This window comes from Neolamprologus multifasciatus, chromosome 7, assembly GCF_963576455.1.
Source record: "Neolamprologus multifasciatus chromosome 7, fNeoMul1.2, whole genome shotgun sequence".
In the NCBI taxonomy this organism is placed as follows: Eukaryota; Metazoa; Chordata; class Actinopteri; order Cichliformes; family Cichlidae; genus Neolamprologus; species Neolamprologus multifasciatus.
In genome coordinates this window covers 64,338,335-64,355,849 of record NC_140445.1, presented here as the reverse complement: position 1 = coordinate 64,355,849, position 17,515 = coordinate 64,338,335, and the positions used below count along the sequence as shown (strand labels likewise).

At 41.4% G+C, this 17,515-nt stretch overlaps 1 protein-coding gene and 1 long non-coding RNA gene across 2 annotated transcripts in view; both read right to left on the bottom strand.

Moving 5' to 3' along the window:
- The window catches only part of LOC146515885 (protein arginine N-methyltransferase 8-B), a 36,120-nt gene that overhangs the window by 5,712 nt on the left and 12,893 nt on the right, over window positions 1-17,515 (bottom strand). Inside the window, exons 4-8 of the mRNA XM_085165091.1 lie at window positions 10,581-10,644; window positions 7,563-7,705; window positions 6,346-6,433; window positions 5,044-5,159; window positions 964-1,114 (exon numbers count right to left, since the gene is read on the bottom strand). Coding sequence (XP_085021217.1) covers window positions 964-1,114; window positions 5,044-5,159; window positions 6,346-6,433; window positions 7,563-7,705; window positions 10,581-10,644 — 562 coding nt within the window. The remainder of the gene's footprint in view (window positions 1-963; window positions 1,115-5,043; window positions 5,160-6,345; window positions 6,434-7,562; window positions 7,706-10,580; window positions 10,645-17,515) is intronic.
- LOC146515886 (uncharacterized) lies at window positions 12,381-16,445 on the bottom strand. Its single transcript, XR_014874903.1, has 2 exons — window positions 15,212-16,445; window positions 12,381-15,160 (listed from the first exon to the last, which is right to left on the bottom strand). It is a non-coding gene; the product is annotated as an uncharacterized LOC146515886 (long non-coding RNA).

Sequence of the window (17,515 nt, the reverse complement as noted above, 5' to 3'; positions counted from 1 at the left end):
CTCTCTCCCCAACCAATCACAGCAGATGGCCCCGCCCCTCCCTGAGCCTGGTTCTGCTGGAGGTTTCTTCCTGTTAAAAGGGAGTTTTTCCTTCCCACTGTCGCCAAAGTGCTGCTCATAGGGGGTCATATGATTGTTGGGTTTTTCTCTGTATCTATGAAGCACCTTGAGGCGACTTTTGTTGTGATTTGGCGCTATATAAATAAAATTGAATTTAATTGAATATTATTTGCTGATTAGTCTCTAATTATGTGTCATGTCTATCAAAAGTGCAACACGTTTTTCACAGGACTCTATGCAGTCTGTTTCCACACTAATTAAGAAGGTAAAGTAGCAACCAGGTGCTGGTAATCACTTTTAGATGATCAGAAGTTTCTGATATGTAATAATTATGTGTGTGTGTTTTATCACAGTGCCCAGGAGGAAAGACAAAAGCAATGAATCCTGGTAGAGTTATAAGGCCCTTTTAATAATAATAAAAAAAAAGCAGATAAATAAATAAAATGAAGACATCTTTCATTCTACAGTGAGGAAGATTATTCACAAGTGGAAAACATTCAAGACAGCTGCAAATCTTCCCAGGAGTGGACACCAAGGCAAACTCACCTCGAGGTCAGACTGTGCAACGCTCAGAGAAATTGCAAAGAAAAAAAAACACTACATCTCTCGCTCTACAGACCTCAGATTCAGAGGGCCAGGAGTCAGATTGCTAGTGGCTGTAAGGCTATTTTTCTCAAATTTTTATGTCTCGATGATGACCAGAAAGTTTAATTGTCACATTAATAGACATAACGCAGCATAAACTGGCTGTTTGCCAGTTTATGCTGCGTTATATCTATTAATGTGACAATTAAACTTTATAGATGTTTAATTTATAAAGTTTAATTGTCTTTATAAATTAAACAGATAGATGAAGACGCCTTGTACAGAATATGAAGTAAGCAGGAGTGCTGGGTATCTTACCTGTGGAAAAACCTGTCTTCTTGTGACACTTAGTAAATTCAATGTTAAAGTAAGTGACCAGTGCGTGGATGTAGTCATTCCTCTGGATCTGCAGGCAAAAAGATGATGTGAAGGACAGGTCCTCAGGTTTTACTGTGTAGATGTCCACTTCCTGTAAAAGTAAAAAATATTTTTTTTACATAAACAAATGACAAGTTTCTTATGTGAGTCATTACATTAAGTTCTCCCTTTCACTGTGTTTCAAAGAAAAGTCTCAGAAATGCGCTTTTAGAAATGTATATGAATTCTTTAATAGAGCGCTTTGCTCTTACCTTTTATTTATTCACACAACAAGAAATTAAACCTACCAGTTTTAAAAGGCTGTAAAAGATAAATCTGCAATACATCGAGGACAAAACAACCAACATTAAGATGGAGCCTACAGTAAAGCTCCCACTTGGGTGGCTGTAGCTCAGGAGGTCGAGCAGGTCACCTACTGATCAGAAAGTCGGTGGTTGTGGCTCCAGTCTGCATGTCAAGTATCCTTGGGCAAGATACTAACCCCAACTTGCTCTCCGATGAATCCGTATGAATGTCGTTAGAAAACACTAAGTGTAGATAAAGTGCTTGTGTAATTGGGTGAATGAGGCATGTTGTATAGAGCACTTTGAGTACTCCTTGAGAGTAGAAAAGCGCTATATAAGAATCAGTCCATTTATCCCCACAAGTAGAAGCCAGCAGTGTTGGGGAGTAACGGAACACATGTGCCGCCGTTACGTATTTAAAATACAAAATATGAGTAACTGTATTCCGTTACAGTTACCGTTTAAAAAGGTGGTATTTAGAATACAGTTACTTTGTTGAAATAAATGGATTACACGGCGGTACTTCCCTGTTTCATATTGTGGCGGGTCAGGACTGTTTGGGTTTTGTTTGACAGCTACGTTCTGTTGTTCCAGGCGGCAGCGTTACGGTTGCCGTGGTTACAGGGTGACGCTCTCTCTCTGCGTGTTTCCTGGGTGAGAGAGGCCTTTTTGTTGTTGTTGTGCTAAGCTAATAGGCAGAATGCTACAGGTATAGCTCTAAAGAATGTAGCATCATGGGCAGTGTAGTCCGTGCTGCAGGGAGAATGGACTGCCATACACGTTATGTGTCTGTGAGCGAGGGAGGGAGAAAAAGGAAAAGTACGAGCTGTCATCGAGCAAAAACGGGAGCTGGAAGCATGTAAATATAATAATAACCACTGCAGCCAAGAAGAGAGCCTGACGAGCCCAGCTGTAAGTAAGCTATTAAGACTCGACTGTACACCGTGTTCGTGTTTTCCTCCAAAAACAATAAGTTCTGTTGGAGCAGCCTTTCAACGCCTCTCTCTGTCTCTGCTAGCAAAGTTGACTCAGACAACAAAGTAAAGCTAGTTTTCAGCTACGAGCCGACACAGAACCCACCGTATTAGCCAGAGGTCCCTTTACTACGGTTCGGAGCCGCGGACCTTCAGTAACAGTAATAAATCACAGCAATAGTACATTCATGTAGTTGTAAACAGCATGATAATATATTAAGTAATCCAAAGTATTCAGAATACGTTACTCTCATTGAGTAACGTAACGGAATACGTTACAGAATACATTTTGGGGCATGTATTCTGTAATCTGTAATGGAATACATTTTAAAAGTAACCTTCCCAACACTGGAAGCCAGTAACCGCTGTGTAGGATAGACAAGAAGAAGGAGCTGTGCCCATATTTGTCATGATCCAAGTGTTGGGGATCATGTCATGCAAGGCTCTACAACCCAAGTCTATAAATGTCTCCTGATTCCAATCAATTTTACAAGGTCTCCTATATCATCCCAGTGAGTCATGCTAAGTGTGGAGCACGTTCCTCCTACTGTCAACATAAAGAATTATCTATGATTACTGCACAACAGAGGAAAGCTTACCTGAAACCTGCTACCACAGCATAAACATGAAGTGCTAATAGATATTCACTGATGGCTTTGGTGCCAGATGCCACATTCGCTGCAGAGGAATGAGCCTTATGTTTGGTGACAATAAAACACTGCAACAATAATATCAGATTTCCCCTGCTGTCTTTAAAAAATAATTAATCCCATAAACACATTTACGAGATGTTTACTCTGGTCATGCAGGATAAACTTCTCAAAGTCACATTTCAAAGTTTAAGACAGCAATATACTGCATTGCTATGTTTATCCTCTAGCAATTACTCCTAAGGCAAAATAAACATTTAAAGAGCACCATCATACAGGTTGTTTGCTTCAAGATCATACTTGCTAATGATGCTCCCCGAGTATCGTTACAGTAGTTTTCAGTCAAGGTTTAATAACACGGGGTCCTGTACGCGCTACTCCTCGGTTATACAACTTTAATGAGGTCATTCAGTAATTCATTTAAAGTCAACACAGGGACTTTGAATGGATTTGCATGTCTTTAAAAGGCCTTACACCATTGATACCACTCTTTTCAGTGTGGTATCAATGGTGTAAGGCCTTGATATAAAACAATCCCAGAGGAAAAAACCCCCTATTCTCATCAGCCTCACACACTTTTTATCTCAAGGGCTGTCTGCCTAAGTCAGTTAAGGGGGAAAACTAAAACTAATAAACTAAGCTGCAGTGATTTAAGTTACTGGAACTACTCATGTAAACAACTAGTTTGCACAAGAAATATTGAACAGACCTTTGCTTTGATTAAAAAGACGAACATACTTATAAACAACACAGAAGAGCCACGTCAGCAGGACAAGACTCGGTTGTTCACCTGCATCTAAAGGACAAAGGTCACTCCTTCGAGGATGCCAATGTTCACATTTTGGACAGAGAAGACAGATCCATCCATTCAAGAAAGAGGAGTGAAAGAAGCATCCATGTCCATCTTTGAACCGAGGCGGTGGCTTACGACACCAACTGTCTGCCATCTAGAATCCAGTTTTGAGATCCCTTCAGACACCATAAGGCCCAATCACATCCTGGGCCATTTGACCTCAGGAAATCACATGATAGGGTGGCGCTAGGCTTCACCCAAAACCTTGGCTGATTGTGACCCACACCTGTTTTCACACCTCGGCTCGTGGGATTAGGTAGAGCAGCGATCCCCAACTTTTTTTGCGCCACGTACCGGCCTTTAAGGTGTCACAGATAAATACAACAAAGTAAAACTAGTACCGGTACCAAAAAAAAGAAGACTTATTCATAACACACCCCTCTCTCTGTCTCTGCTAGCAAAGTTGACCCAGACAATAAAGTAAAGCTAGTTTTCGGCTACGAGCCGACACAGAACCCACCGTATTAGCCAGAGGTCCCTTTACTACGGTTCGGAGCCGCGGACCTTCAGTAACAGTAATAAATCACAGCAATAGTACATTCATGTAGTTGTAAACAGCATGATAATATATTAAGTAATCCAAAGTATTCAGAATACGTTACTCTCATTGAGTAACGTAACGGAATACGTTACAGAATACATTTTGGGGCATGTAATCTGTAATCTGTAATGGAATACATTTTAAAAGTAACCTTCCCAACACTGAAGGTGACAAAAGTATGAGCTAAAAGGGGAACATGAAAGAGGCAACACTGAAATGAAGGTTTAACCGCACAACAATATTCCACCGGGACAAAGGTGAGACAGGGCAGAGCCATCTAATCAAGGCCAGCGATAAGAAGGTCACTATGACAAGGAGCACAATCAGCGAGACTAGACAGACTGCTATTGGCATGCATGGCACAGCAGTGTGATCAGTCAAATAAACACAGTGGGAGCCACAGACAGAACAACATCGAGGTGGCACTCATAACAGCCCCGGTATGTTAGACAATACGTTTGCCAGTCAAACATTGTCATTGGGTAGTTAATCAGCAGTTAACGTGCAACCCTGGTGTGTTTTACCAGGTTAATTATGCCACAAACAGAACTGCTAAACTGTGTATTTCCAGAGCAAGAAATAAAATCTGAAGCTCAGAATTGGCATTAAACCCTTTTTATTGTTGCTTCAGTTAATAATCAGCAATGGCAGCGTTGCATATTGGCTGATCAGGCAGTGGACATTACCCATGAGCCAAAATATGATTCACAGTACTAACCTTGACCAGGCAGGAGTTGGTCACCACCTGTTTGGGGTCTACTACGTCCACCAGGGGTTCCTTCATGGCCACATTACGGATACACGTCATGTCAAAGCCATACACGTTCTCCCACCCTGGTAAATACAGCGTCACAAAATGATTTGTTATCACATCCTAAACATATTTAGAATTAATCTTTTCTTCTGTTGTATTTGCTCCAAGTTTCTATTTGGTTTATAGAGCCGGCAAAAGCCACAGGATATGTAAACATTTGGACTGAATATGAAAAAATAAATAAATAAAAATCTCTGGTTGGGGGCTTTGCTCGTCCCAGAATAGTCTCATCTAAGATCCTAGAGATATATATCCTGACATTTTGGAATGATTTTCATTTTGACAGATGAAAGTCACATTGTATATGGCGATGAATCGTCAACGAGCCCCTCGAACACAGGCAGCGTTCTTGCCCTGGATATCCTCGTCGCTCAAGTGAAACTGGTGCATAAATTATTCACAAAGCACCTTAAGAGAGTGTGCGAGCAAACATCTCTGTTGTGGCCCAAGAGGCAGGGAAGAACTACTCGAACGCGCTGAAATACTGGTGATAATGAACAGGTCACAAACCCCCGGGGGCTTTTGTAATGCTGCGTATTTGCATTTCCCGCTGCCCACTTAACTTACTCTGCAGCCCAGAGTAGCACTAATGACTGCGGGATGCTCTTAGAATGCTGGAGTGCTACAGAAAGGCACTTCCAACTGAGATAAAGGTCGTCTTTGGCTCCGTGCCATTGGAAAAAGTTTGCGGTCAATATGTACACTTGTCTCAGCGTGACTTCAGAGCACTTCAGAGCCACAGCGAGCTCAACTGAACTAGCCAGACATAAGAAGGCCAATATGATATGATTGGCTAGATTTTATCTGGTGCACTGTGGTTGTATAATTTCCCAGATGTATGGAGGAGTGTGAGTAGGAGGCCTTCTGGCAATTGTGTTGTCATTTTGGGTTGTGCGCAGACTTTATGCTGCTTTATGTCCAGCAGCAATAAATCGCCCACGGTGCTCCTTGCAGGGTTTATACAGGGGATCATACACAGATGGAGAGGCTTGTTGACTTATAATATCAATTATCACGCCCAGTCTTGTACCTCAGGAATAGTTCAAATTATTTGCAGAGCTGGAAAGGCTGTGTGTGTGTGCCCACAGCGGAGAGCAGAACGTGGGTGTGTTGATGGTGCTTTCTGCATCCATCCAGCAAGTCGTATTTCTGGTTACAGGACAAGTAAGTGGCAAAAACATGATTTTGGCATTAAACTGCACTTACAGTGTATTTTGAAGTCTTTGTACTGCCTGTCCTCTATGGCCACCACATACAGGGAGGCCCGGTCAGGAAACATTAAGCCACCAGGTTTCTGGAAAAACCCCAGAGATGAATTAGGAATGCATCAAAACTGCAAAACGTTTGACCAAAATAAAATAAAATTAACTGAAAACTAACATGTAGATCTTTTTAAAAAAATAATAATAATAAACTTTATTTATAAGGCACACTTAAAAACCAAGGGTATGCCAAGTAACATAGAGAATAGAAGGAAGATAATAGAAATAGGACCAAAGCAAGTACTAAGTATGCAAGCAGGTAGCTGTCACTGATACATAGGAAAGCAACAGGTAGAGAGCAAACAAGAAATTAAATGAGCATAAAAGTGCATGATATAAAATCATAAAAGAAATATTAACTAGAGGGAAAGATTGAATAAGTGGGTTTTTAGTCGTGATTTGAACAGTGCGATGGAATCAGACCGGGGCAGCCAGAGCAAACGCACGGTCAGCCGAGATCTGTTACCAGCGAGTGCAGACAGCTGTGAGTGTTATTAGAAATGTAATTAATCCTAAATCTGTTCAATTGTCCTAACATTTGAGAATATTATAATTCCAGCTTTATACTTTCTGTGTTTTATCACTTTAAACGTTTTGTGTCGGTCGTGGTTGCTTGGTTTGGATTTCGTCGTTTCTGTTGTTCCTCTGTGTAAAGTTTAGAGTTTTGTGTTTATTGTATTTTTTTAGGTTCGTGCTTTGACTTTCAAAGTTCTGATTACATTGGAGTCTCTTGCTGATTTACTTTACGGCTTCTAGTCGTGAGTTTTAGTTTTCTGATGCTTTGGCTCGCTTCTGTTTCTGTCACACCTCCCTCCGTCTCAGACTGTATTGATGCCTCGGTCCCTTTTGTTTCCTTGCCTCATACATCTTGTTTAGCGTTAGTATTCGTGTCTCCCTCGCTAATAAAACATTTTACTTTGAAGCGTCTTATGTGAGCTTCCTGTCTGTCTCCCCCCGACTTCACGATTGTTTTCACCCGTGTCCCTAATCTTCTCCTTGACAGATCATCTCTTAACACTCCCTGTTGTGCTGCTGATATTTTCTTCAATGATCAACAGCTCGTGTTTATTCAACTCCATCTGCCTACGTGTTCTTCAGAAGGTATCTTGGTGACTTGTGTTATTGTAGGATACACAAACGCACACAATCCAGACGTCTTACCAGCCACTTGTCCCTGGCAAAGATGACAGTGTTGAGCATGGATTCATAGAAGAGGCAGTAGCCCATCCATTCAGATATGATGATGTCAACTTTTTCAACAGGAAGCTCCACTTCCTCAACCTTGCCTTTGAAAATGGTGATAACTGAAACACACAAAACATTTTAAATAATATAATAAAGTCTTTGCAATAACATGTGGGAATTCTGGGGACTAAAAAGTAGAAGGTAAAGTATATTTTAGGGGATGTTGTTTGTTACTTTTATTATTCTTAAAATTATTATTATTATTTTGCTGGGTGAAGGAATAGCTGCACCATCTGTTAAACCACTTCCAACAAAAACGTAGTTTATTACTGGTAATTTTAGAAAAGAAACACCCCCGTTCATGCTTTGTAGGCTAACACAGCAGCCATTGTGTTGTTATGAAAATGAAACCAGCTGGGGACTGCGGTGGAGGAGTCGACCTTTGCCCTGCCTGAGATTAGCCGACTTCAGCTTTGTTTGTTCTGCTTTGGAAAGAAGTGACTGAAGAGTTTCCCTGATGTCTTCACGACACGTCAACCCTGTTACTCCGACTGCTGATTGCTTATTTGCTTTCCAGAGCTCAGCAAACACACAGATAACTCTTTTCTTCGGTTACTTAAGCATACTTGTTATTCATAGGTTTAGAAATAAGTTGGGGCATTTGCTGACAGGGTGGTTTATAGCTCCATTATCTGGTAGGTGCAGAGTCAGGGGCTTGGCAGGAAATTTGATGCACAGCAGGTGCTCTGATCATAACGTACACTTTGAAGTTACACAGGATGCATATTTCTGCAAATGAATACAAATGAGCCAGTGTAAAGAACAATGTCCACTCAAAAATGTGCTGGGTTATAAACGCCCTCGGTCACGCATATGCTCATACTGTACAATGTGCACGTGCTGTTGTTTTAAAGTATACCTTCAACATACTCATCGTTATTATTATTCATCATACAATATTTAACCTAACCTATTGGTACATGCAGTGTAATTACACTCTATTCACTCATCTATTCAAATCATTGACTTCAGGGGTTCCAATCACTTCCATGGCCACAGGTGTATAAAATCAAGCACCCAGGCATGCAGACTTTTTCTGCAAATATTTGTGAAAGACTAAGGCTACGTTCACACTGCAGGTCTTGATGCTCAATTCCGATTTTTTGATCAAATCCGATTTCTTTGTCTGCTCGTTCACACTACAAATAAAATGTGACAGCAAACGCGCTCTAGTGTGAACGCTCAAAGCGGCCGCATGCGCAAAAGAAGACGTCACACACAACGCGCTCTGTTTAGACCCAGAGCAAACTATTGTTTGACTGATGGCCCTTAATATAAAGACTTCAGACTTTACGTTTCCCAATTTTTGCTTTAAGTTATTTTGTTATTTACATAATAATGTAAATAACCTAATAATGATCCTTATTGCTGTTTTAGAGGAGCGCTGCTTCAAAGGATAGCTGCAGATTTCTGTCAGAATCTGCAGATTATACAGAACAAATAAAATGTTCACGTTGTCTTCCCAACAGTTTCACTGACATCTACACTGGATGGCCAGGAAGCGTTCATGATGTCTTCTCCGGCGCTGATAATTGGCGTCTGTCTTGTGTCAGTGACGTAAAAGACGGATTTAATGCGACCTGACCATCAAACAGCAGCTTTCTAAAACATCGGATATGTATCGGATTCAGTACCACATACGAAAGTGACCCAGATCGGATTTGAAAATATCGGATTTGTGCCGTTCACACTGTCACACCATGATCAGATATGGGTCGCATAGGGTCAAAAAAATCAGGTCACTTTCATATGTGGTCCTGAATCCGATACATATCCGATGTTTTAGAAAGCTGCTGTTTGATGGTCATGTTGCATTAAATCCGTCTTTTACGTCACCGACACAAGATAGACGCCAATTATCAGCTCCGGAGAAGACATCGCGAACGCTTCCTGGCCATCCAGTGAAACTGTTGGGAAGACAACGTTGGAGAAACGTGAACATTTTATTTGTTCTGTATAATCTGCAGATTCTGACAGAAATCTGCAACTATCCTTTGAAGCAGCGCTCCTCTAAAACAGCAATAAGGATCATTATTAGGTTCTTTACATTATTATGTAAATAACAAAATAACTTAAAGCAAAAATTGGGAAACGTAAAGTCCGAAGTCTTTATATTAAGGGCCATCAGTCAAACAATACTGTTGCTCTGGGTCTAAACAGAGCGCGTTGTGTGTGACGTCTTCTTTTGTGCATGCGGGCGCTTTGAGCGTTCACACTAGAGCGCGTTTGCTGTCACATTTTATTTGTAGTGTGAACGAGCAGACAAAAAAATCGGATTTGATCAAAAAATCGTAATTGAGCATCAAGACCTGCAGAGTGAACGTAGACTAAGTCACTCTCAGAAGCTCAGTGAACTCTATCATGGTACCGTGATAGGATGCCACCTGTGCAACAAGTATAGTCATGTTACTAAAAATTTCACGGTTATGTGTTAGTGGTATTACAATGAAGTAGTCACATAGTAGTAGGCCGCTTAAAATCACAGCAGGTGCTGAGGTGCGTAGTCCACAGAGGTCGCTAGCTTTCTGCAGCGTCACTGTAGACCTCCGAACTTACTGTGGAACGTGGAGTGGATTGTGTTTTCACGGCCGAGCAATTACTTTTGGCAGCAGTTTAATTTTTAATTGGACATTTTATTTTAGATCAAATGAAATGCAAGTCACAGCACTTAGACAGAACCAGCAGTATATACAGTGTAAGCTAGTCAACGAGCAGTGAGTTTGCAGTGAGCAGTTTTTTTTAATGTGAAAAGATCATCTTTACATATTAGCAGTCATCCTGGACAGCTGATCTCTTCTTGTTCTCTTCTGCCACCCCTCCCTCATTTATCTTCATTCACTATCATGACTTTAACCTACTGTACTGCTCTCTTCACTGACGATGGAGTGCATGTGTCATCAGAATTGTGAGACGAGGAACAGCTGCAGCTCTTACCGCTGTCAAGGTGGTTGGACTTGATGATCCTCTCGGAGTACTCCGATATACTGGAGCACTCAATCTGGCAGAAAAAAAGAAAAGCTATTTATTTCACAGACACTTTGCCTGTACTCACAATAACATGACTTCACTTATAATGCAGGTGATTTTAAACATTACTGCCCTACTGATGTTGCCTGGGATAAAAGCCAAACTACCGTATGTTACGTTGCTGTTGCACAAACTGGAAACGTTACATGCATACTCCATGATAAATTACAAAAGTAGATAGAAAATAAATAACAAACTTCTAACAAAAAATTTATGAAACTCTTGAATCCGTTTAGTCATGCAAATACAGATGAATTACATATTGGCAACAACAATAAATCAAAGCATAAAACCAGAAAGCTTCAGTTTCATCCTTGCGCCTGATACTGTAACAGCAGTCTGGTGAGGAAGGAGCGGCTAGCAGGAGGTTAGCCAGATAACTCGAAGTCAGTCGGTTAAATCGAACAACAGATCTTTATTTGTTGTTAGCAACATAAGACCATGCAAGCCAGGTCTCCACGGCTCTACTCTGTCCGTACATACATGCACGGAGATCGGTAGTCGCTGGTGCCAGCCCGTTACAATGGTGAGGTCTCTCTGAACAGACACACGAGCAGCATGTAACAGCTGCCACTATACTCACACACTGTGTGCTACACCACAATAATAAAGGTTGTTACAATATGTCATTTTGTGTGATATTTTTAAAATTGTACTTGAGCAGCATTTTCCAAATGTAACTTGTTATAGTTGTGCTAATTTTTGTGCGGGACATATTTCCAGAGTGTAAACAAACACTTAGCACACTTTATTTAGTCTAGCACAAAACTGGCAGGATGTAGGACCCAAATGCAGGACTCACACACGCGAATGTAACTGAAAGCAGCACCTTTTATTACTGGAAAAAACTAACAATAAATACAAAACTAAACTAGAAATTGGAAACAAGAAACTTCAACTAGAAAACAAACCAGGAACTGTAAACTTGGACAAACACAGCATTGTGAGGGTACGACACGACAAAGGGCAGAGGAGAACACAGGGATAAAATACACACGGGAGTAACGAGGGAATGAGACGTAGCAGGAGAGCACAGCTGGGAGTAATCAGACCTAACGAGACAAAGGAAGCAAAGCAGAATAATTGACAAAGGACGCAGACTGGTCGTGTCCAAATTCATGGGCTGCATCCTCCTGAGGCCGCATTTGTAGACCGATTACGTCACAGCGATGCGCTGAAGGCTGTCCAAATTCGTAGACTCCTCCGAATGCAGCCGACAAATGCGTCCCCCTTTTCCCCGAATTTGAAGGATGGGTCGGGTGTGTCCTTCGTGGCCTACCATATCCCAGAATTCATAGCGCGGCCCAGCCAAGCTCCAGTTTCCAACAATGGCGGCCGCTACTAAGTTTTAAAATTACTCATACTAATCTTTCTGGGTCACAAAATAAACTTTTAACATATTTTCAGGCGAGAAAGTAGCTGTGTAAACATCAAATATCTGCTCGGTTTATCAAGATATCGCATATTTGCAAAAGTGCTTCGACGTTTTCGGAGACGTCTGTCACCCACCAGCTCGATAGCTCGCCGGGAGCTCGAAGGTTACTGATGCGGCCGAGAACGGCACAACTCCCGGCACATCATTTTCACATCACCGCGGACTTTCGTTACTCGGGTTAAACGTAATATATAAGTCACTTAGACAACCTAAAAATGTTATTGTTGGGCTTTTTTCAGTGTTTTGTTTGTTCGTGAGTAAATCGGTTTAGCTGAGATTAAAGTTATTAGATTAGATTAGGTAAAATAAAACTTTATTAATCCCCCGGGTGGGTTCCTCCTTGGTTTTTACACAGCTGACTAAACGTCAAATAGAAAACTGATTAAACAGAAGTATGAGACGGTCGAGAATTTACGCCAGTGTCCTGTTATATTTTAGATAGCAAGGAGCAGACGGCTGAGACAGCGGTGACGCTAATCTGAAGGCTAGACCGTCCAATTTTCCCAGCCGTTTACTTCCGGCCTACCCGACCTTCTGAGGACCCGGCCCACGTAGACCGCGAAGGCTGGGTCCTCAGGAGGATGCAGCCCATGAATTTGGACACGACAACTGTCAAAGTAAAACAGGAAGTATAACACAGAGACGCAGACTTGACACTGAGACGGAGACACGACTGACTGGAAAGACAGAGGGAACACGAAGACAAGCGTGACAAGACGAGGGACACGAGAAAGCCAAAATAAACCAAAATCCTAGCACTAAAAATATAACACAAGCACAACCAAAACCCATGAATTAAAATAATCAAAGAATATAACTGAGACATCTTAATCTATCATTTAAAAATTACCATTCCAACCTTTTTGGAGTTGGTGGAACATAGAGTGTCATAATGTAACAAGAAAGCCCAACCTCCTGATACACTGTTGCAAGATGGCACAAGTTTGTGTAGACAAGCAGTTTGTTCCACAACAAAGCAGTGAATTGTCGAGGATTATTATATGTGTATGTAGATACTTTCCACCACAGCTAATAGCTGATCAAAATTTGATCACACACAAGGACACTTTTTTCTTTTTAAACTTTAGAATATTGTCTGACACTTACAGACACTGACAGTGACTTTAGTCACACTGACATTGCTATACTTGATAATCACATTTCACCGTGTGAGTTGAGATTAAAAACAAATACAGAATTGAGACTGAAATTTGAATCATTGCTACAGGCAGAAATGTCTGTGCAACAGTGTAACCATCCATAAAGCTGTCTGGGGTAAAAACAAGGTCATCCTCGTTTAGTATCTCTAAGCTGATGCTGCGCATTCGACTCCTAAATGAAACAGAATAAAACCCTGAAGGCTTTCACCTGCTTTAACCTGGTTAAATTTAACCTGGTCACTAAACCTGAAAGAGTTGTTAACCTAGTCTCTATAATACTAATAACAATAACAACAACAAAATCAACTATGGATGTGTCCCCAGAGGACTGCAGTCCTGTATGGGGCATGGAAAGTATTTCACTGAGGAACACAGAGTTCAAGATGAGGTGTAAGGTAGAAAGTCCAGTAGGTCCTGTGGAGCAGTGAATGGGTTGGTAGGTGAGAATTTTTTAGGAAACACTTAACTGGGAACCAGTGCATAAAACTGGGGGTGATACATTTTTCTTTCTTTTTCTGCTCTTGACGAAGGCGGTCGCACTTTTCTCCTCCTCCTCCTCTCCCTTAGCTTCCCTGCTTAGCCTCTTATGTCCTTGTCTAGTCTCGTGTTTTTTGTATTACCTTTCCCTGGAACACTCTCTCACAGTCTGTTCTCTAAAACCTAAAAGAGGAATTATGGATTTGATTAACTGGTCCCTAAATGCACTTGACACCCCTTTCTCAACGAGAGGTTTGGGCTCGGGTGAGCCTGACTGCTGAAGATATCTACCTATTCCGAACCATGGTAACTTGGTGATCGGAGCTGGCTGGGCCCTGACTTATCGAAGAATTAAGAAAGCGGAACCGGCTGTTCAAACCCCCACAAGGCTGCCCACTGGGATTGGAACAATGGGAAAAGGCGCGAGTTTCTCAAAATGGGCTCATTGAGTGCAGCACGGATAAGATCTTGTAGAGGCTACAGCTGCCGTGAATACTCAGAATAAGATCTCTGAGTGCAGACTGGATACATCTTGGGGAGGCTCACTGTGGTCGTGAGTTCTCAGAATCGGCTCTTTGAGCACAAGAATGACAACATCACAGAGCGCAAGTATGGCGAAGCTCGCGGCTCTCCAACGGGAGATTGAGAGAACAGTGTTGGACTGTAGAACTGCTTTGAAATTCATACGAGTTGTTCGCACTAAAGTAAAAAGCACCATCACTTCATGCGGATACCCTCTCGGCGCCAGCTGCGGTCGCAAGGCTGGAGCTGAACAACAACACCCTGATAACGACTGTGTTTAGACTGTTCCTTCCCATTCCATGCAAGGCCACCTGGGTTGGCTGGAAGACTGTTTACTTAGCCTAGCAGGGCGAAGGACACTGTCTCAGCTGAACTCTGGACACGCACACACATACATATACACTGATATGCACACACTCATCCCCCCTCCCTTTCCAAACGCCTTCGATGCTTGTTCCCTCCTGGGAACACGGCGGGTCTGAGCCCGCGCTGGAATGGTAGCGCTGGGCAGGATGGCTGCTGTGTTTGCTTCAGATTACTTCTCACCCCCCCACCCAACCCTGTGGCTTGTCACGTGCTCCATAATGTTGTGCTGTGGACATTTATGTGCTTTTTGTGCAGAGGATGTGCTTTTTGTGCTTTTTCTGTCCTCCCAGGAGCCCAGCATGAGTAGAGGTCTCTTTTTTCCTCTTGTACTTTCCCATTGTAGTGTACATTTCAGTGTTTGTTTTCTGTAACACTACCGATCTCCGACCTGTATCCCCATGTGATGTCTGTGTTGTGTGTGTAAGGTCGGGAGGGGGAGGGTCCTATTTCACTGCAGGGTAACCTGCACGTGGCGAATAAAGCCTTGATTAATTGATTGATTGATACATGCATGCAACATACTGCAGCTTGTGGGTGTGTGTGCGCGCAGGGCTTTGTTTGCAACCCAAACAGAACACTACCGTAGCAGTCCATGTCAGAGGTGATAAAAGCATAAATAAGAGTTCCAGCTGCTGAATGAGAATTTCTGTTGCTGAGTTTAAGGGTATAAGCTGTTGTCTGGAGATGTTCTTGATGTGGTAGATGGCAGATTTAGAGATAGGTTATATGATGAAAATGAAAGAATGGAGTCCAGAATGACACCCAGGTTGTGAAGACTCAAAATTAAGGCCCAAATCAGTCAGCTTTGAAAGCAGTGACGTAGGAGCCACAACCAAGACTTCAATTTTATTTTGTTCTATTTGAGAGAATTGGTTAAATAGTTTTAGACTGCTGATAGGGGACAAAGCAGGGAACTAACCAGAGTGCTTAGATATAACTGCGTATCATGGAAGCTTAGTCGATGGTGGAAGATGATCTGACCAAGGGGGTGAATGTAAATGATGAAAAGTCCTTACTGACTCACTGGAGCAGAGAATGAAGTGGGTGTCCAGGTGACATAATGCATCCTGAAAGCAGGAGTGAAGACAGCGCTCAACCAGTGAGGCCAAAATAGTTGGATAGCTGGTCAAGAAGGACAGGAGGCTGGATAACAGTCAGAGGGAGGTGGCGTGCGTCAGTAGCTGTTAGTGAACCGTGAAATATGTGGGGGGCCTCAAGAGCACAAGATAGCCAATTTATTGTAGAAAATTAGATTTTTCCAGTCACCAATAACAATGGATTGTGTTGCATTTTGGCTCGCAACAAAGCTGCTTTATAAGCACTCACATAATCTTTAAAAGGCCCCATGTTGGAGAGTGAGATCAGATCTTTTTATAGAGCCTCTCTACCTCTGGGTTAGCTCTTTAAACAAAAAAAGAAACTTCTGTGATCTTTGCCAGATTTCAGTAAAAAGTGAGGAAGTAAAATCAAATAGCCAACAAGCTCGAGCATCTGAAAGCAGTAAGTAAGTTGTGTTAGTATGTTTGTGAATAGTATGCCTGATAGCAATAGGTAACTATCAAGGGAAGGCTCATCAGATGACATAATGAACCATGGTTAATTTAACACTCCAAAGAAACCTGGAGTCAAGCTTTAGATAGATAGATAGATAGATAGATAGATAGATAGATAGATAGATAGATAGATAGATAGATAGATAGATAGATAGATAGATAGATAGATAGATAGATAGATAGATAGATAGATAGATAGATAGATAGATAGATAGATAGATAGATAGATAGATAGATAGATAGATAGATAGATAGATAGATAGATAGATAGATAGATAGATAGATAGATAGATAGATAGATAGATAGATAGATAGATAGATAGATAGATAGATAGATAGATAGATAGATAGATAGATAGATAGATAGATGTCCCTCCTTTTATATCACTGTCCTGACTCTTGGCATATTTTGTACGTTCTTTTCTGCCTCAGAGCTGATTTATTGAGTTGCCACTGATATCATCGTTATAACATAATAAAGCTTGATTCATCAAACTACACTCAGGCTTCTCTCAAATAAAATATGGACATAATTCAGCAGAATACATTAATCAATACTAGGCTCCTACAGCACTGGGAATCTGAGAGTATAGATTTTCACCTTTGAACACTGTGTCCCATTTGCTGAGCGTTTTTGTCAGAGTTGTGCAGCATGCAGCTGCTGCATGCTGCATCCATCTGGTTATAGTCACACAGAAGACCCTTTAATGAACTCTGGGTGCTCACAAAGCAGCCGGTCAGGCTGGGGGTCTTGTGGATAAGGTAGCCACAAAAACGAGGCACTTATTTTTGTTCAGTGCAAATAAGTGCATGTTCCCTACTAACTCTCAGAGGTAAGTTATACAGCTTTTTTTTGTTTACTTTATTTATCTTACAGTTTAAGTAATTTGTTACATTAAAAATATGACTTTTTATACAAAAATTATAAATGTAAAAAATGTAAATGTACATTTTTTAAACAAATAGGTTGTAGATGGGCAGCTACTCACCCAGCTCCTTCCTATTCTGAACACTTAAAGACTTTTCTACTGTTGGGTATTTTCATACAGTGCTTCCTTTCACGCCGTTAAGCACCTTCTAACTTTCATGCAAAAATGTATATTAGTTCAGAGATTTTGTGATGGCATTTCTCAGTATTTTCAGAGAATTTTCCAACCATTTATTAACCCTTTAAAACCGGTCAGAGCGGCACGCTCAGTTTTGCACAACTACTTTTAAATCCCGGTAGCACTGCAACCACGTAAGCTAGCGCAATCATTTTTTTTGCATATAAAACCGGAGAAGTTACATCTTACATCTTATGCCATCAGCTTGTCCTCGGTCACAGTT